This window comes from Stegostoma tigrinum, chromosome 1 (assembly GCF_030684315.1).
Source record: "Stegostoma tigrinum isolate sSteTig4 chromosome 1, sSteTig4.hap1, whole genome shotgun sequence".
NCBI lineage: Eukaryota > Metazoa > Chordata > Chondrichthyes > Orectolobiformes > Stegostomatidae > Stegostoma > Stegostoma tigrinum.
This window is the reverse complement of record NC_081354.1, coordinates 7,474,666-7,495,671: the sequence shown is the minus strand read 5'-3', so window position 1 is coordinate 7,495,671 and position 21,006 is coordinate 7,474,666. Positions and strand designations below refer to the sequence as shown.

The 21,006-nt window shown below is 42.0% G+C and overlaps 1 protein-coding gene across 3 annotated transcripts in view; it reads left to right on the top strand.

Annotated features, from left to right (window-relative positions):
* grid2 (glutamate receptor, ionotropic, delta 2) overlaps positions 1-20,273 on the top strand; it is a 961,209-nt gene extending 940,936 nt beyond the window's left edge. For all 3 annotated transcript variants that reach the window (XM_059650188.1, XM_059650127.1, XM_059650148.1), the window contains 2 exons: positions 8,496-8,736; positions 17,507-20,273. In XM_059650188.1, coding sequence (XP_059506171.1) covers positions 8,496-8,736; positions 17,507-17,929 — 664 coding nt within the window. In that variant the 3' untranslated portion in view covers positions 17,930-20,273. The remainder of the gene's footprint in view (positions 1-8,495; positions 8,737-17,506) is intronic.
* The last annotated feature ends 733 nt before the right edge of the window (positions 20,274-21,006 follow it).

Sequence of the window (21,006 nt, the reverse complement as noted above, 5' to 3'; positions counted from 1 at the left end):
TTAAGTAACTGCCTGGCAGAGTGCCAGACCAATTACTCTCCCTATGTAGATGATGAGAGTTTAATCGTGAAATTAAAGTCCTTTAAAATTCTGACTGCTTCATAAACTAAGCTTTGGTTATAATGTGGAGGTGTTGCTGTTGGTTTTGGGGGGTGGACAAAATTAGAAGTCACATGACACTGGATATAGTCCAAAAGGTTTATTTGAATTCACAAGCTTTTGGAGTGCTGCTCCTTCATCACTTGAATTCACCTGGTGACTTTATGTATTGTGTGACTTCTGACTTTAAGCTTTGATTATTTTCTTCCCTTGGACCTTCTAGCTGGTATAAATGCAAGGTTCGCGCTGAGTTTGCAAAATTATCCTGACCAGCAAATAGTGGAGAACCTTAAAAGAAGATCTGAGATTTTCATTGTGTGGTTGGTGGGTATTGAAAGACTTTAGGAGTTGTGTCTTTGCCTCTTCTCAATACAGTTTCCAGCACAAAGCACCCATACAGTGTGAGGAAAGGAGTCACTTAGTTCAACACATGGTGCAAGACAGTGCAAATAGTGTGCTTTCAATTCCTGTGCCCAGTTGCGTTAGTTCATGAAGGCTCCTCACTATTCACCATGTTTGCAGAGCAGTGCTCCTCAAACCATACGTTGTAGTATACAGGAGATAGTACATGAAAGGGCTAACAGACATCTCATGAGAAGCTCAGTTCATCAGGCTGTAAAGGACAGTTCCTGGGAGGAGCTAAGAAGAGTTTAAGTTGTGCAGTTGTCACTAAGTCGCGCGCTTACTCATATGTTGAGACTGAGATAATGGGAACTGCAGATGCTGGAGAATTCCAAGATAATAAAATGTGAGGCTGGATGAACACAGCAGGCCAAGCAGCATCTCAGGAGCACAAAAGCTGACGTTTCGGGCCTAGACCCTTCATCAGAGAGGGGGATGGGGTGAGGGTTCTGGAATAAATAGGGAGAGAGGGGGAGGCAGACCGAAGATGGAGAGTAAAGAAGATAGGTGGAGAGAGTATAGGTGGGGAGGTAGGGAGGGGATAGGTCAGTCCAGGGAAGACGGACAGGTCAAGGAGGTGGGATGAGGTTAGTAGGTAGATGGGGGTGCGGCTTGGGGTGGGAGGAAGGGATGGGTGAGAGGAAGAACCGGTTAGGGAGGCAGAAACAGGTTGGACTGGTTTTGGGCTGCAGTGGGTGGGGGGGAAGAGCTGGGCTGGTTGTGTGCTGACCTATCCCCTCCCTACCTCCCCACCTATACTCTCTCCACCTATCTTCTTTACTCTCCATCTTCGGTCCGCCTCCCCCTCTCTCCCTATTTATTCCAGTTCCCTCTCCCCATCCCCCTCTCTGATGAAGGGTCTAGGCCCGAAGCGTCAGCTTTTGTGTTCCTGAGATGCTGCTTGGCCTGCTGTGTTCATCCAGCCTCACATTTTATTATCTTGGAATTCTCCAGCATCTGCAGTTCCCATTATCTCTAACTCAGGAGCATCTGTGTTCAAATTACAGCAATGGCAACTGCAGTTCACAACCCAATCAAGCTGGAGCTGAAGAGATTACTTCTTGTTCCTGCAGCCTTCGGGTGGCATCGTTGTGGCGGTGCGTGGGGCCCATGGTTGACATGTCATCTAGAGAATGGATCCCTAAACCAGCCCAGTTCGTCCCCTCCCCCCATTGCACCACACAACCAGCCCAGCTCTTCCCCCCCACCCACTGCATCCCAAAACCAGTCCAACCTGTCTCTGCCTCCCTAACCGGTTCTTCCTCTCACCCATCCCTTCCTCCCACCCCAAGCCGCACCCCCATCTACCTACTAACCTCATCCCACCTCTTTGACCTGTCCGTCTTCCCTGGACTGACCAATCCCCTCCCTACCTCCCCACCTATACTCTCTCCACCTATCTTCTTTACTCTCCATCTTCGGTCCGCCTCCCCCTCTCTCCCTATTTATTACAGTTCCCTCTCCCCATCCCCCTCTCTGATGAAGGGTCCAGGCCCGAAACATCAGCTTTTGTGCTCCTGAGATGCTGCTTGGCCTGATGTGTTCATCCAGCCTCACATTTTATTATCATATGTTGAGACTAATGCTTTACAAGGGCTTACTGTTTATCTCAGATATTACGTAACTTGAAATTAAATATTATGTAAAGGATCTAATTAAGATTATCAAGATTGTACCTACCTTCTGTTGAAGATTTTGTGTGAGCATCCTTACCCACATTGTACCTATATCTTAATACCAAGAAGAAGAATTAGTAGCAGTGTATCTACTCCTATATCCCAGTTGGTTTTGATGTCAGTCAAAGGATTCACTTAGCCTCACCAATGCAATGTTGGAAAAGCTAATATGCAACATTTTGATACATGTAACCAACTATCTCTCTGCAACGGAGAGAGATATCTATGATCCTTTTGTGAACTATGGCTAATTGCCCACGAGCTTGATTGGTCAATAATGAGACTCTTAATCTAAAGATCATCACTACAAATCCTTCAGCACAAGAGAAGACTGCATATGATTTCAATCTATCTTATGGCTCAAAGTATTTCATGGAGTGGGAAACAAGATGCTAGAAATCAGAGCTTTTTTTTTGCAGTGCAAATGCCATTACCTGCATTAGGGATCTACTGTGTCACTCTAGTATACTGAGTGTAAAGGTTGTGAGTTCAAATCCCATGCTGGAGATATCAGTACTAAACCTAGGCTGATACTTGCAGTGCATAGCTCACAAATGTAGTTGGAGATTCTATCTTTCAGATGCAATGATGAGCTGAGGCGCTGTCACTCATCACAATGAAATACTGGATGGGTGCTGTGGTGAAGAACAGCTGGTGGAGTGTACTAAGTGTCCTGGCCAACGCTTTTATTCCTCAACTAGCAGTAAAATAACAGATCATGCAGACATTATCTCACAACTGATAATAGGACCTTGCTCTGCGCGAGTCAACCAACTTTATAATTGTGATAAACCTTCAAAAGTACATCACTGGCTTATGAATCACTCGGCATCCAGAGACCAGGAAATACACTGTCTGATTGCAAGTATGTGGTGTAAGGTGTATGATTTATATATATTTTAATATTATTTATTTTGAATTTTTGTATTTGGAACTAGTGGCATATATATTTTCAATGCGCCAGATTCTCAAGGCGGGGAATCAAAGCCATTGTTAATTTAGCGCCCTATTGATGTGAAAGACGAGGAAATCCTCTCTGGTATGAATTCTGTTCAGGAGAGCTTTTGGCATTAATGGAATTGTGTTTTACCAGGTGTTTCAAAATCTTTAAACTTATTTTATATTAAATAGTTTGATTTATAATGTTACCTTCATTTCTTCTGCATCATAAACTTCTGTCCAAGTATTAAAACCAAACCAACAGCATTAAGTATACGTGTTTTATTGAAAGACCACCTCATTAAAATATTAAAAAATTCAATCTGTGATCTGACTTGTCCAGTAATAATAACAACTGGAATCCTAACAGTACTTTATTATTTTAGCGCATTCATTGATATATTTAACGGCACCAATTCTCTGTCATAATGGTACTCAAAGTAATCTTACTGAAATGTGTTAAGCACTGTGCAGCTATTTGGTTGTAGATCAAACACAAAGTTAACCAACAAGAGGGACCATTTGACTAATTAGGTAGAATTCAATGTCAGCGAATTGTCTCTCACCAATCAGTTGGAGAGTCAGCATGGGCCCTTTGCCCACTCTTCCTATGAATGCCCACCATATTAAATGCCAAGTGTGGAGTCTTCTCGAGAGTACCCTGGGGGCAGAATACCCTCCCACTCATCCCTACCAGCCAATCAGAGGGTAGTTGCTCTTTGTGGCATTCCACCACCTGCAACCCCCTGAGACCACAAGTGGCCATTTATTGCCTACTTCAGAACCTCAGTTGGTATTACAATAGGACAGCCATACACAAGGCTTTCTGTCCCAGGTTTAATTGGAGCAGAGGTCAATCAAATCACCCAGCAACCAAATTTACAGTAGGGGACAGCATTAAATTCCATCCATTGTGTCTGTGCAGAGTCATAAAGAGTTATCTAACCTCATTTCCTTTTTTAGCTCTTGGTCTGTAGCTTTCTTGGTTACTTTAAGTCCATATTCAGCTGCATTTTAAATGTGACGGTGGCTACTTCGCCTCTCATTTCTGGTACTAAGTTGCAGGCACCCCAACACTCCCTGAGTGAGAAACATTCTTCCTTAACTACTTTGCCCAATTTCTCTAAATCAATATTCCCTGGTTATTGATTTCTTTGCAATGAGAACTAGTTCTTTCCTATTCACTGTGACTAATTGCTCACAGTTTATGCATCTCAACTAAATCTTTCCTCTGCCTCCTCTGTTTGAAAACAAACAATCCCTGTTCACTCAATCTTTTCTCATCGCTAACATTCTCTATTCCTGGAAGCATTTGTTGTGCTCTTTAATGAATTGTAAAAGTACTTATCATGTGACAAGGATTGGTGAAATAATATGTGGGTTCTGATCTGCTACTCAGTGTAGGCTTTTTTCCTTCAACCGGATATTTTTACCTCATAAGGCAATGATGCGTGAGCTTCCATAACAAAAGAATTAGACATGAGTATTACAGTACAGAAATATACAATATACTGCAGCCACAGACACTTCAGTGCTGAACTAATATTAAGATATTCAGTTACGAACAGGGACTTGCTTCCATTGCCATGCATGCTTCACATGGCCACAGTTAAGATGGAATCTGAGGCTTTTATCGTCTCAGGTTACATGCTGATACAATGTTGATATCTTGCGCATGCCTCATAAATGTATATTGCATACTAGCTGAGACGTGTTATAGAGCAGGTTCTTTATTGAAAGATAATATGTGTTAGCCGTTCGACATATTTGACTTTTATATCGATTGCAGTTTTATTCAGAATACAGAGTCATGATGTTACATCCTATTCTGAGGCACATAATGATAGACAACATCTAAGATATGCCATCTGAAAGGTACATATATACCATATCACAGTAACATCTTCATACATCTCCTCTGTAACCTGTCCAATGCGATCGCATCCTTCTTTCACAATCAGGCCAGAATTGTACATGACAACAACGAAATTACAAACTGTAAAGGTCCCCAACTCTGGTCGAACCCCTGGGGGTTTCTTCACATGACCTCCAACCATTCTTCCTGCCATTCGTCACCCAGCATGGCCATCATCCTGCTGAGTCCCTCCCTACACCAATTGGGAGGTAAGCCCAATGCTGGCACCTTCATTATCCAATAGGATGATTCATTGATGTCAAATTGCCATTCCCCTCCACCTCCCCTGCATATTCATAAATAATAAATATTTTATCCAAATAATTTAGAAGGTTTTTCTTTTCATTGACTCTGTCTCCCTCTGAAGATTAAATTCTAATTCCTGGAGAAGCCAGCACATGCGTGGAATGATAGGCAATGCAAAGAGAGATTGGTTCGTAACAATTGTTTTGGACTTTGTCCTGGCTGGTGTAACTGATACAAGGGACTGCTCATGGGTTCCCAATATTACCCTGAAGGATGGAGTCAGAGAATCATTGAGTCACAGAGATCTACAGCACAGAAAAAGGCCCTTCAGACCATCAATTCTGTGCTGGTCAACAACAACCATCTAACTATTCTACTCCCATTGTCCAGCAGTTGCCCTATAGGCTTAGCATCGAAAGTGTACATCTCAGTATTTCTTAAATGAGAGTTTCTGCCTCTTACAGGCAGTGAGTTGCAGATTAACACCAGCCTCTGGGTGAGAAGATTTTTCCTCAATCGTCTCTAACCCCACTGCCCTTTACGTTAAATCTATGCCCCTGGTCATTGATTTCTCTTCAAGGGGAAAAATGTCCTCCAGTCTATTTTTTCGCTGTCCCTCATCGTTTTATACATCTCAATCATGTCCCCTCTAGTGTAGCATTGGAGGCAGGGAGATCTAGTTACAGTAGACCCAGAACGGAGAGTTTCTGGTGACGGGAGGCGAAGAATGGGGGATTCTGGTTATGGTAGACCCAAAATGGAGAGACCTGGTTACGGTAGACCCATAATGAGGTGTCCTGGTTATCGTAGACCCAGAATGGAGAGTCCTGGTTTCCGTAGACCCAGAGTGGGGAGTCTTAGTTATGGTAGACTCAGAACGGGGAGTCCTGGTTATAGTAGACCCAGAATGGGGAGACTTGGTTACAGTAGACCCAGAATGGGGAGTCCTGGTTACAGTGGACACAGAATGGAGAGACCTGGTTATGGCAGACCCATAATGGGGTGTCCTGATTATCGTAGACCCAGAATGGAGAGTCCTGGTTACGGTAGACCCAGAATGGGGAGTCCTGGTTACAGTGGAGCCAGAATGGGATGTCCTGGTTACAGTAGACCCAGAATAAGGAGTCCTGGTTACGGTAGACCCAGAATGGTTAGTGGATCCAGCATAGCCAGCAGAGAGGCAGTAGAGAAGGGATGGCAGCGCAGGTGTCATTGGTGAGCTAGCTCAAGACTTTCTTTCAGTTGTACCTTTTTTATTCTTAAACTATTCAAAATAGTGCCAGATTGTGACTGTATTTTCACTGTCTTTTTATGTCACATTCGCTGTAAAGTGCAAGTGACAATAAATTATTCACTCATTCATTCACTCTCTCAATATACTCTGCTATAAGGAAAACAGCCCAGTCTATCCAAACTCTCTTCATAACTAAAACTCTCGAGGATTCTGCTCTGCACCCTCACCACTGCAAACACAAATCCTCCCTGAATGTTCCAGCATAATCTCCCTAACTAATGCTTTATATATTTCCAATGTAACCTCCCCTAAACTCTTCAAATCCGTACCTCATTCAACGTTCAAGCTAAACAATTCACTCCCAGCTGCCTTCAGTTTCCTGATAATGTCCTTCAGGTACACATACATATCCACCTTGCTGAATAAAAAAAGTGCAAGACTGAGGCGCACTATTCTGCTATTTTAATTTGTCATCCTCCGAATGGACATTTACAGAATGCTCGATGCACATGAATTAATAGCATGGAGCCAAATGGTCTCAGGAATACATCGTACCCAAATGAGCATGCAAGATTTGACCAGCGTCCCTGCCTATTCAGTTTACCTTCTGCATTCATTCTTTTGACCTTACATTTCGTTCAGTTTTTTTTAAATATATGTACTTAAGTAATTGTGCACCGTTCGTCAAGGAAATGTGTGTTTTGGTAATTCTGAGGCACAAGAGGCAGGATTGATTGTATTTGGGAAGGTTTCTAAATTCTGTTTTGTGTGCCAAGTCTGCCCCCGTGTGGAAGCTATGTGAATTGCTGCTGGGGAATTTTCCGAGGTCGCTGTGACCTACACAGCATTAGAGAGCCTATACTACAACCCTTACACGCTTCAGAAAATACTGACTACCACATGGTTAACACCCACACATGCACTTAAACATATACATATTCAAGACTCACTGACTAACATATGCAGTGTATGGAATATTTGAATGGCATTAAAGTAAGTGGCGAAAGGTTTAGCGGATATCATGGAATCATAGAATCCCTAAAGCATGAAAAGGGGCTATTTGGTCTATCAAGTCCACACCGACTCTCTAAAGAGCAGCCCATTCAGAGCTAGCCCCTGTGACCCTATCCTGTAACCCTGCATTTTCAATGGCTCATCCACCTAGCCTGTATACCCCTGGGCACTCTGGCACAATTCACCATGGCCAGTCCATCTTAACCTGCACGTCTTTGGGAGGAAACCAGAGTATTGTGAAACGCACACAGGCACTGGGGGAATGCACAAACTCCACACAGACAGCCCCCTGAGACAAGAATTGAGCCCAAGTCCCTGGAGCTGTGAGGCCACTGGGCAAAACGTTTTCCACCCAGAGAGCGTCTGCCTGTAAGGGTAGTACAGGCAGAAACCCTCATAACATTGAAGTATATAGATGTGATGTTGTCATGCTGAGGCATACAAGGCTACAGGCCAAGTGCTGGAAAATGGAATACAAACTATTCTGTAGGAGACCAGCATGATGGGTCTCTTTTGTGGATCTCTGTGACTCTTTGCCTCTCCACATGCTATTTTTGGAAATTTTAGGAATGACTCTGGGTGGCACAGTGGCTCAGTGGTTAACACTGCAGCCTCACAGCACCAGGGACCTGGGTTCGATTCCATCCTCGGGTACCTGTCTGTGCGGAGTTTGCACATTCTCCCCGTGTCTGTGTGGGTTTCCTCGGAGCGCTCCGGTTTCCTCCCGCAGTCCAAAGATGTGCAGGCTAGGTGAAACGGCCACGCTAAATTACCCATAGTACCCAGGGATGTTTAGTTTAGGCGGGTTAGACATGGGAAATCAGGAGCAGAATATTGGGTCTGGGTGGGATGCTGTTCGGCAGTATGTACTTGTTGGGCCAAATGGCCTGTTTCCATGCTGTAGGGATTCTATGACTTATTCTTCTATGAACTCATATTGACAGTGTTTGTCCCTCTTCCTTAACTCAAGGATCCTGGAACTTCTGCAACACGGAGACCTTGACATTCTGAAGCACAAGTGGTGGCCAAAGACAGCACAGTGTGACATCTACTCTTCATCCCGAGCGCAACAGAAAGGCAGTGCTTTCGATCTGGCCAGCTTCGCTGGGGTATTCTGCATCCTGGCTGCCGGCATCATCTTAGCCTGCCTTATAGCCATCGTGGAAAACTGGTGGAACAGACGGAAAGGATCTCGTGTCCCCTCCAAAGAGGTAACATTTTGCAGCCATCAGCACACATTGCCTCAGTGACAAAGTGACAGCTCACCCCCCACGTGAGATGTCCCCTGCTAACCATCCGAGGATTTACTTTGTACAGGCTAAAAACAAAAATAACAAAAACACATACCCTCAAATACCCAGTGCTGTAGCTGCCAGCTGACAAAATAAGCAAAACCAACAAAACAAACTGCATTTGTATAGCAACTGTAAGACAGTAAACATCTCGAGATGCTTCACAGGCACAATATGGAAAAAGTTTGGACACAGGGTCACACCAGACGAGAGAGTATTATGAGGCAAAGAGGCAGGTTTTAAGGGGCTACTTGAATGAGAAAAGAGTTAGAAATGCACTGAGGTTCAAGGAATGAAGTTACAGCAGTTAGGACCCAAGCAGCTGAAGGAATGGCCACCAGAGCAATTCACATCAGCATGTTCAAGATGCCAGCATAGAAAGAGCATAAAGATATATAAGAGCTCTGGAGCTCAAAGGGGTCGCAGAGATGAAGGCTACCACGGAGAAACAAAAAGATGAGAATTTTAAAGTTGCAATAGAGACAATATGTGAGTGAAGAAGTCCCTAAATGACATTAATGTGACAAGTTAAACTTGAAGACTGTGCAGAAATTACTTGAAACTTAAACAGTAATGTTTGCTCGGCAGTGCCTAACTTTGACTATTGCTGACATAGACCACATTTTTACAGAGCCTTACGCCTTGCCCTCATGAGGACAATTTGCAAGAAATACCAAAGTAAAGGGAAACGTTTATGTTGTGTGGTTGGCAAATAGAATCTAATTGGTAGATGCATTGTGATCACATGCATGTAAACCATAGGTTCCAATACCAACTGACCATATTGAACATGTCCCATCGATCATTCTCAGTGGACAGCATGCCAAAGTGTTGAACTAGATTTGGATTTCCAGCCTTGGAAAAGTGTATCTACTGTTGGATGGTAATTCCACTATTAGACAACATTGATTAAATAATCCAAACTGTGCTAATAGTTACACCAGAAATCAACTTAAGAACAGCAGTCAGGCCCTCGATGCAATGCATTTATGTGTGCTAGAAGCTACATCGATTAACCAGCATGACCTGTTTATGTAGGCAAAAGGAATTTGCCAATTGCATGATTTCCATGGAAAACAGGGTCATTGGAGACAATCAACTTCTGTTGCATCCCCATGACAATGCCCTGACCAATCAGCATCTACCTGGCTGATCTGAGAATGAAGATTGGCAGTTAACTGTTCTTGCTAGATCTCCATATCAATTGATTGCTCAGCCAACTGACATTCTCTTCTCATTCTGTTTAAATTGGTGTTCCTGTTCTCAAGCTTGTTTCATGCGTCCTAGTCCTGTTGAGCGCAAGGCAAAAAGCTTTGACATCCCGTATCCTTTTAGCAATATTTAAGCCATTAATTGCCCTTGAGAAAGTGGTGGTCAACTGCCTTCTTGAACCGCTGAAGCCCATGTAGTGCATGTACATCTACAATGCTGTTCCATCATTTACAATTCACTTATCAACAAGGAATCATTTGCAGTGATCTGTACATACTCTGCTTTGTGTTCAGGCCAATCTTTTGGAAAATATTATTAATGATCTCCTGAGACTTTTCATTCCAATACTGGTTCTTCAGAGCTGCTTTTCATTGTTAAATAAATCAATGTACTTCCTGCAGGTGCCCAATGCCTTAAGTGATAGGACCATGCATTGACAGTAAGAGCTCAAAACAAATGGTTGTAAGGTTGGAAAAACTGAATCACGTTTGAGTAAAGAGTTTGCATGAACAAATTGTGCATCTGCATGCCAGCACACAACCTCAGAGATTTAAGTTTCATGTTCAATTAAAGCCATTGTTTCAGACCTTATAGTTCATGATCAGATCAATGCATCCTCGCTAAATAAAAACTGAAAGAATTGCGGATGCTGTAAATCGGGAACAAAAACAAAGTTGCTGGAAAAGCTCAGCATGTCTGGCAGCACCTGTGAAGAAAAATCAAGGTTAACGTTTCAGTTCTAGTGACCCTTCCCCAGAAGGTTCTGACTAATTTCAAAATTCCATATGGCTGAGTCTCTTTGACCTTCTGATTAATCAGAGCCTGCACACCTCAAATGCTAACCATTCAGAAAGGTTCTGAGGAAGGGTCGCCAGACCCAAAATATTAGCTCTGATTTTTCTACACAGATGCTGCCAGACCTGCGTAGCTTTTCCAACAACATTTGTTATTGAGAATGCATCTTCACTCTGGGGTCAAGTTAAACTTGTAACTGGGATCAAAAAGCAGTCTCGTCACCCTGTTAACTTCAATTCAGCAGGCCTCACCATTTTGAAAGGGATTGTTGTGTAAGGTAATCATCTTGATAGAGTTAATATTGGAGACTGTGTTACACTCCACCCCATCTGACGATAGGCCTAAATTCACAGATTTCCACCTAGTGTTAGTACCAATGTTTATCTCATTAATGTAACATGTAGCTAATTGTTATTGTGCAATAAACTACATCTTGTTAAGACAAGAACCTCTTCTTGTTAAGACTTACCATTGATTGCTCCTCTACCACTACAAAGCAAATAAGCCCTTAGATCCTATCAAGGAAAGAAGATGGTGACAATATCCTTCTGCAGACAAATACCACAGCGTTTATTACCATGAGCAAAAATGTCCACTTATCTCAGACATAAGGTCCCCTCCAGTGTGCTAATTACTGTAATGGAATTGCATTTAGGGTTAGTATATGAGGCATGCAGGCTCTGACTAGTCCAAAGGTCAAAGAGACTAACCAATAGGGAATTTTGAAATTACTCCTGTAGCATAAGAGAAAGAAAGTTTGATTTATGTAATGCTTTTCGTAAACTCTGGACCCTCCAAAGCACTTTACACTCAATGAAGTAAAGGGATAAAAACACTGCCACTGTTGTAATGTAGGCACTATGACAGCCAAAGTGCCCACAGCAAGCTTCCACAAGCGACAATGTGACATTATCTGGGTAATCTGTTTTTAGTGATGTCTGTCGATGGATAAGTAATAGTCTGGGTACTGGATATAATTCCCTGGTCTCTCTCAAATAGAGCCATGGGATCTTATAGATCCATCTGAGAAGGTCAACATGACTTCGGTTTGATGACTCAGGTCAAAGTCTGAGCCTCCAATGGTGCAGCATTATGTCAGGACTGCACCAGAGTATCAGCTTTGAAGCCTCAAGGCTTTAGCACAATGAGCTGACTTCAGCCCAGCCTTTTCTCTCAGCTGTATCAATAAGCTGGTTGGGTTTTGTCAAGAGTAGGATTTCTCCAGATTGAGTTCGTGGTCTGCTAATAAAAAAAATTCTCAGAATGACCGTCAAATGGGCAGACATAGTTACAGACATTCAATAACTCAAATTAAACAGTGTCCATATTAATCCGTGGTATTGAACAGGCCAAATCAATAATGGAATTGAATACGATTAATTGTAATGTTGCGCCCCCACCCTCGACTCCGTAAGAATTACAATTTCACTGCAATTACGAACAATCAGCTCTCTGACCCAGTAATTAAATTCAATCCACACTGTGGTGAACAAGTGGTAAAGATATAAGGAGGTATTGGAGCGAAGAGTTCAGAAAAATGAGAGACAACCTTACTGAAATATACAAGATTCTTTGGAGGCTTTATAGGGTAGATGCAGGGTAGGTTATTTCCCCATGTGATACAGCCTAACACTAGAGGGAGTAATCTTAGAATAAAGGATTGTACATTTAAGACAAAGGTGAGAAGGGATTTCTTCACTCAGAGAGTAGTGAATCTGTGAAGTTCATCACCACAGAAAGCCATTGCCACTGGGCTGTTAAGTATATTCAATGCAAACACCTCATGAATATATGACAAAGAAAGATGTGAAGTTCTGGGATTTGACACAGCGTCGTTTAAGGAAAAACAATATATCTCCCAAAGTCAGGCTGGTGTGCAGTTTAGAGGTGAATCAAGAGAGAACATGCTGAGAGGAGAACAGAAAGTGGGGGTGGGAAAAGAAGAAACTAAGTCGTTCAGTAGTCACTCGTCATAGTGAGTGTTTAAAGACCAGGTCAAACTCAGCACATTTGGTATGATGTGGTTCTTGTTCATTCATTACCTCATTCATTACCATTTGGTAACACACTTGGAATCAAAAAGCCGCTGGTCCACATTGCACTCCAGCAGGAACCTGAAGGAATGCTGCATTGCCAAAACACAACCTTTCAGCTGATTTGCTACATTGAAGCGGTTTATATGCTCGATAAAAGATTGTGCTGATATCTCGAAGAACATCAGGAAAACAGATTAATTCATAATTCACTAATTCGCTCAATAACCTGCAAGACCACAGTGGCAGCCATGTAAATGTAGGCTATCACCTGAATGGTGTCAAACAATTACGAATTTGGTTCCTTCATCAACAATGGAAAAATATATTTAAATGCATCTTGAGTGTGATTGCAGAGCAGACAAAAGCAAATCCTCGGCCTATCTCAAACAAAAAACCCAAATTTCATTCAGTGGTTTTTGACTTGCCTGGAAGAATTGGGATGTGAATAAGAGGTAATGCTGTCTTGCTGGTATATGTTTTGCATGATATACCAAGATCCATTTTGCCACCTGTTCAGGTGTCTTAGCTAATGTGTAGTGGGTAGCATGTTAATCTCTGGGGTAGGGGGCTGTAGTTTATATCTAACTTCAGAATTTGAGCACAAAATTCAAACTTAAAATCCCAGTGTAGAACTGCGTTGTCAAGGTGCCGGCCTCTGAATGAGCAGTCAGCACAATTCCCCAACTGCCCTCTCAGCTAGGCATAAATCCTAAGCAATATTTTTTTCCAAAAATGAACATGGGAATTATCTTTGTGTTGCAGATAATATTTATTCTGCAACCAACAGATTCTCTGATCATTAGCACACATCAGTTTGTAGGAGCTTACTGTGTGTAAATTGGCTGCTACATATCCTACATTACGGCAATAACCGCACTAATAGTATTTGTTTGGCTGTAAAGTGCATTGGGATGACCAGATGCTGTGAAAGATGCTGTGTCAATGTATTTTCTTTAAATTAGGTACATTTAGTTTAGAGCTGTGATAAGCCAATTTCATGAAATACCAGTCTTTACTAAAATAAGGTTTAACAGGGTTTAACAATAAGGCATTAATAGTCAAAATTATCCTGGTTTAAATTTAAGTAGAACATAAAATAGTATGGGACTGTAGAGTGGTGTCTGTATTCAACCACTCAATACAATTCATTAGCATATGATTTTCATATAATCAGATAGTTCTAATTTCATGTTTAAGACATTCATTACAAAATATACATTCAAACGTTAAACCAAATAATTCGTCAGCAACATAAATTCACTTGTGAGAGGCTCCACTTTTGTTAACTTGACATGTATAACAACCTGTAAAATGGGATCAGACATCCCTCTTGACCCTTTCAAGCAGATGTGACCTCTTCCAATACAATTCAATTGGATGGATTGAGAAGTCTCGCATGACTGAAAGTAACCTCTCACACAACTCATTTAGCAGGTAAGAACTTGAGAAATCAAACTACTCACCTTTCACTGGAAAAATGTAGAAATCATAACCTTACATGAAACATACCTTCACTGTGAGGTCAGCAAAGTGCTGCTAGAGAAAGTAAATCCTACCCCTTTTTTTGTTTCCTTATTCTATGGGCTGCATGTTCAAAGAGAACATGGGTCAAGGATGGGGCATGAGTATTTTTCTCTCCTACAGTCCTTCCATCAGAGTAATAGGAGGTGGCCATTCACCCCTTTATGTCTGTTACACCATCCATTGGCAGAGTGGCCAAGAGGTTACCACTGCTGCCTCACAGTGCCAGGGACCTGGATTTGATTCCACCATTGGGCGACTGTCTGTGTGGATTTGCATATTCCTCCCGTGACTGTTTGGGGTTGTTCCAGTGCTGTGGTTTCCTCCCACATTCCCAAGGATGTGTAGCCTAGGTGGATTAGCCATGGAGAATGCAGCTTTACAGGGATAGCAAAGGACGATGTCAGGAGTGGGTGAGATACTCTTCAGAGTCTCAGTGTGGACTACTTGGGCTGAATGACCTGCTTCCACACTATAAGGATTCCATGATTTATCAGCCCGTGACTGGTCTATTCTTGAACTCAATATTTGTTTTCTTTGATGTGATGTGTTTGTCACTAACATTTGTTGCCCACCCCTAATTGCCCTCATAAGGGGAGTGGTGAGTTGCTTACCAAACTGCCTACCGGTCTTCGGCCCATATACCTTCAACAAGTAAGACTGATGGGTTTCAGTTTTGAAAATAGCAATTGATCCTTTACGCACCCACATCCACAGGGGAAGGATTTTGAGCTTTCTGCTCCCTTTGTGTGGAAATACGTTCCTTGATTTCACTCCTGGTATGTCTCATTCGAATTTAGCTTCTTCCTGTCAATTCCATTTGCATCCATTAAAATTCTAATCTTGATCAGCTTCACCGTTTCAAGTCAAAGGTATACAAGCCTGTTTTATGAAAATAACCTTCACAGAATAACTTTCACTGATAAGTGGCAATTAAAATTAGAAGTAGCCCAGAAATAATCATCTCCAACCAAAGAGATTTTAACCACCTCTCAATGATATTCAGGGCCATAACCATCCACTGAATCTCCCACAGTGGATATTCCTGACAGATGTCATTGACCAAGAACCGAACTGAACCCGGCCATATAAATACTGTGGCTAACAAAGCCGGTCAAAGACTGGAAATTCTGAGTGTGTAATTCATCAAAGTGAATTGAATGATTTATTGTCACATGTATTTAAACAAAAGCTGTGAAAAGTGTTTTAAGTGCTGCCATGCTCCAGCACCATTTTGAATTATTGGATATATTAAAAGATATTACAAAATTTGAAGGGTCTCAACCCGAAATGTCAAACTTTCCTACTCCTCTGATGCTATTTGGCCTGCTGTGTTATTACAAAAGTAGAGTTTATCTTTTTCTCCCCTTCTTGATCTAATCCTTCTAATTCATCTCCTAAATCCCCATCTGCAAGGCATAAGTCAGGAGTGTGATGAAAATGCTCTTCACTTTCTTTGATGAATGCAGTTCCAACCACACTCAATAAACTTTACACTATCTGAGACATAGCAGCCCCTGAAATTGGCCCATCTGCAACTTTATGCATTCACTCCTTCCACCGCCAATGGCAACAGTGAGTACCATGTGCAAGATACACTGCAGCAATTCATCAGGCTCCTTTGATTATACATTTCAAACCTACAGCCCTTAAAACCTAGATAATGGTACTCTCACTGGACCTGTCATTCAGGACCCCAGGCTAACACTGTAGGAACATAGTTTCAAATCCCATCACAGCAGATGGTGAAATCTAGATTTTCAACTGAGGTATTCCAGAGGGGCATTGACTGATTATTTGGCTAGAAATAGTGTGCAGAGATATGAAGAAAATGCAAGAGATTGGCACTAAGTAATAGAAATGGTTCAGGCATGATGGGCTGAATGGTCTGTACGTAATGATTCTGTGATTTGAAGCTGACAGTTAGAAACTACTGTCTCATCTGAAGGCACAGGACCCCATTGTGACTGAGAACTGGAACAATGCAGGAGATTTATCCCTGGTGTTCTCACCAATATTTATCCTTCAAACAACATGACGATAACACATTATCTGATTATTATCGCATTGGTGTTTGTAGGACCTTGCTATGCATAAATTGAGTGTTGTGTTTTCTTGCATCAATTCTCCTAGCTCCAAAAAGAGCATGTATGAATAAGATCAAAGATCATTTTACAAGTGAAATATTTTTGGAGTGTAAAGCCAGATGTGGCATAAAAAATCATTCCGAACATCAACCCCCACGTGATCTTTCTCTTTATTCATTCATGACATGTGGACACACTTATTGATCAACACATTCAAAGCTGCCCACCGAATTACATCAAAGAGCTGAAAGTCAGAGCTGGAGTATCATGGGGTGGGGGAATATTCCTGCTTCAGCCACCTTCTACCTCATACACCTTTAAAAAATGCAAAGAAAAGAAATATTCATTCTAGATGCATCTACCATGTCTCTCCACTATTTGAAAGGATTTTGTTTTCAATTCATTCATGGGGTATGGGCTTCGCTGGATGGTCCAGTAGCTCTTGGCCATCCATCATTGGAGAGGTTGGTGGCGAGCCACTTTCTTGAACCACTGCAGGCCTTGAGATGTAGGTTTTCTCAGAGTTGTGAGGGACAGTGAAGGAATGGTGATAAATTTACAAATCAGGATAATGTGTGACCTGGAGGAAACTTGCTGGCGATGGTGCTCCCCTTGCACCTGTTACCATTGTTCTTTCACATGTTAGAGGTCGTAGGTTTGAGAGGTGTTGTCAGAGGAGGTATGGTGAGTTCATGCTGCAGTTGATGTTTACTGTTGCCTTATGCTCTGATCTGAAAGGCAGCCAGCACTCTGAGGGTTTGCATGAACAGTAAGATCCCATGGAAGTCCTAACACTATCTAACGTTCAGCAGAAATGCGACAAAGATACCAGTTCTGAGGACAGACACACTCCACACACACTGCGTGTTACTATCCTGCATTGTATTAACAAAGAGGTTCCTCTAAAATCAAATGTTGCCCACCAACGTGATTGAAAGTGGGCCTGAGCCGGAATTTGTAGGTTGGGCTGCCTCCATCCTGGGCCCGCTGCATGGTGTGACTCTCTCAACATCTCTTTCTGTTTCCTCCCTTTGACAGGAGGATAAGGAGATTGACCTGGAGCATCTGCACAGGCGAGTGAACAGCCTCTGTACGGACGATGACAGCCCCCACAAGCAGTTTTCCACCTCGTCCATAGACCTGACTCCCCTGGAGGTGGACAACATCCCTACGCGGCAAGGTCTTGAGCAGATCAGTGACTTCAGGAACACTCACATCACCACGACCACCTTCATACCGGAGCAAATCCAGACTATAAGCCGCAGCCTGTCTGCCAAAGCCGCCTCAGGCTTTTCATTCGGGCCTATGCCTGACCATCGAACTGGGCCCTTCCGGAGCAGGGCACCAAACGGAGGCTTCTTCCGAAGTCCTATCAAAACCATGTCCTCTATCCCATATCAGCCAACCCCCTCAGCTGCATACAGCCTCAACAATGATCCTGACCGGGGCACCTCCATATGAATGGCTCACCTTAAGGTTTTTTGTTTCCAGTCGGGACTCAGTTTGTGAGACGATAGATTTCATGGTAGTTCTAACCTGGGCGTAACTTTCTTTGTGTTTTTTTTAAAAAGAAAAGGGGGAAGGGTGGGGGCCAGGACCTTAGTTTCAGCTTTTATTTTTTCCAAATATAATCGCAACAACTCCAGCCTGTTTGCTGCAACCTGTGTTTATTTCTGCTGCATTGGACTTCAGGGCTTTTGCTGCTGACCGTTTCACCTATTACTTTATGTTGGACCAAAGGCACAGTCCTGCTAGTAAAAGTAAAGAACATTCAGGCCACAAGTTCAGGAATGCTATATTTTATAAGGCCACGTATATATGAAGCCATCCGTGTGATTGTAGAAATATTTCTGGCATCATGTTGCAAAACAAAAACTTAAATACTCTTTGGCCCCTGCATTTTTTTTGCCAACAAAGGTTGCAAACTTTGGAAGGTTGCATCCTCTGCAAATGTTTTCTGATGTACAGTCGACATTAAATCTACAGTGGTTCCTACAAGGCCAGTCCTGGCACATCCTGGCAATGATTGATTCCAAGGTGTTAGTCAGCTCAATACTGCGGGATATGAATGCCTGGAGTTCACTTTTACTGGATGAATCTGTGTCCTTGCTGCTGGAAGAAATTGGATCTCTTGAGTTTATGGCCATTTTTACGATGTTCGTAGACAGTCAGTAACAAACATTAAACCTTCAGACTGCTTGTGCATCTTTTGAGGAAACGACCAAAACGTAGAGTTATGTTTCAGCATCTTAATTGCAGATCCCATTTAAATATTGTATGAAGTTGGATTTAAATTTCTAAAATGTCGTGATAATTATGGTGTTGAGGATGACAGCTAATAGAACACCTAAAAATTTAGCAAAAATAAAATCCAGCTGAAATTTTAACTGATTTGATTCCATTAAATATATGGTCATTGGAAATTGAACTTGTGGTAATCATGCAATGGTAACACCACAGGAAGGGCCAGCTCTTTAAAAGCTCTATCCAGTTGATTCCATTGCCCTGCTGTGTTGCCTTCCAATGTGGCAATGTGTGACTCCTTCAGGCATTGATCCAATTATCCTTTCAATACTCCTATTGGATATGGCTTTGACATGACTGACAGTGAATAAATCAGACTGGAGAAATGTGTTGTCTATTGTCAACTGATCCAACAGAACCACAGTCCCTGAAATAATTGAAGACTTTTGTGTCACATGGAATGATGTATAGCTTTGCCAGATCTTTAAAATCAACTATTTTCGATAAAAGGTAATGTATTTCTCACACAAAACTCTTTAACAAAACAATGAGGCCATAGTGTAGCTAGATTTTCACTGCACACATAGGAGAACATCATGCATCACTCTCTAAATGCTAGTGAAACGGTGTAGATTAAAAGATTTGCACAACTTTGTAGGGAGATTGGTCAATTTAGCTGCTTCATGCTGACATTGGAAGCTAGAGCAATGACCCTCAGAAGCTATTCTCCATCTCTCTCTCTCTCTCTCTCTCTCCCCCTCTCTCTCTTTCCCTGTCTTTCTAAGTTGCAGCTTTAAACAGTTGGGTAGTTAGTCAAGCGGTAGTCAAATTATAACTTCAATATATTTTGCAACAAAACGTGCACCTTCATGGGAGACGATGAACGTGCAGTAGCAAATGTCTGGAGATGTTGGCTCTACCTTTCACAGCCTTTCACTATACTGTTAGCTCTGTCAAGAAACTAAAGGACTGGTGAGAAAGATTTCCTAATCTTCATTCAAAGAATATTTTTGGTAAAACAAAAAAAAATTGAAATTGTGGTGGGTAGAAAACAGCTACTTTTTTCTGTGTTTGGTATCAACATTAGGTGTGGTTTAACTCGGACTCATTAATGAACTGAGAGCAACATATATATGGCTCATGGCTGTTTCCTCTGAATCCTCTTGTACAACACAAATGGACTCACATATAGAAGTTATATATTTTGAAGCTAATTCTTCTCTTTTACCTGTTCTGAAGTAGCGTCTGATTATAGTTAGGTTTCTAGTTTGTACAAATACAATGTCTACAGTGTCAGACAACACTCCATTTTTACAACAGGAGACAGTTTATAGAGACTGCGGGCAAGTTTGTGGAAGCATGCCCGGCTTGTCTAAACCTTGTAACACTCAAGTTTCATATCAAAAGTCTCATAATTGATTTTCATTTGGATGCAATACTATAAAAACAAGCTGAATTACAATAATTTACTGGGTTAGAATATAGTTAACCATAAACAATATTTATAGGCTTATTTTGATGTAAGTGTCGCATATAAAGAACACTTTTTCGGGGTGGGAGGGGATAGGGGGTTGATGCTCCATTGCAAGTGGCGAAGCTTTCTGTGTGTTATTTGTCTAATAAAAAAAAAGTTTCTTTTTCCTGTGTGGTCTTTTATTCATTGTTTAAAGCCAATCAAAGATAGCTGAGCAGGACAAGGTCAATTACCATCCAGGATTGTATTGGAAATAAATTCTAAGCCATGAAAATAAGCTGTTGTGGCGTGATGGTAGTCTCCCCACTTCAGAGCCAGGAGGGCTGGTTTCAATTTCCACCTACTCCAGTGATGTGTCTTAACATCTCTGAGCAGGTTGATGAAGGAAATGTAACAGTTAATCTGCAGTGCACTTATTTTTGTGTCTTCATAGTCTTACCAGACCATAAAGATGACGTCTCATTGGAGAGAGACAACTGGTTGTGATTTAACCTGAGGGTCACCAAACCTCAGGCGCGGGGAGAGATTGAAAGGGAGAGTCCTTCATGGTAACCTCAGCTAGTAATGAGACTTGAGCCCGCGCTGTTAGCATCACAATGCTTCACAAGCCAACCATCCAGCCAACTGAAGCTCCGTGCTACTGTAACTAATACAACAGAGCAATGCCATAGGAGTATTTTAAAGAATTGCGTTCTCTTTAACTTCTTAAAAACGTTTTGTTTATAAAGATGTTGGGGTTGGGAGTGGTGGTGAAAGCAAGCTATTTATTTTTTTCTAATCTGAGATGAAGTAGGTAGGCTGTGAATGCAAGCATCCTAGT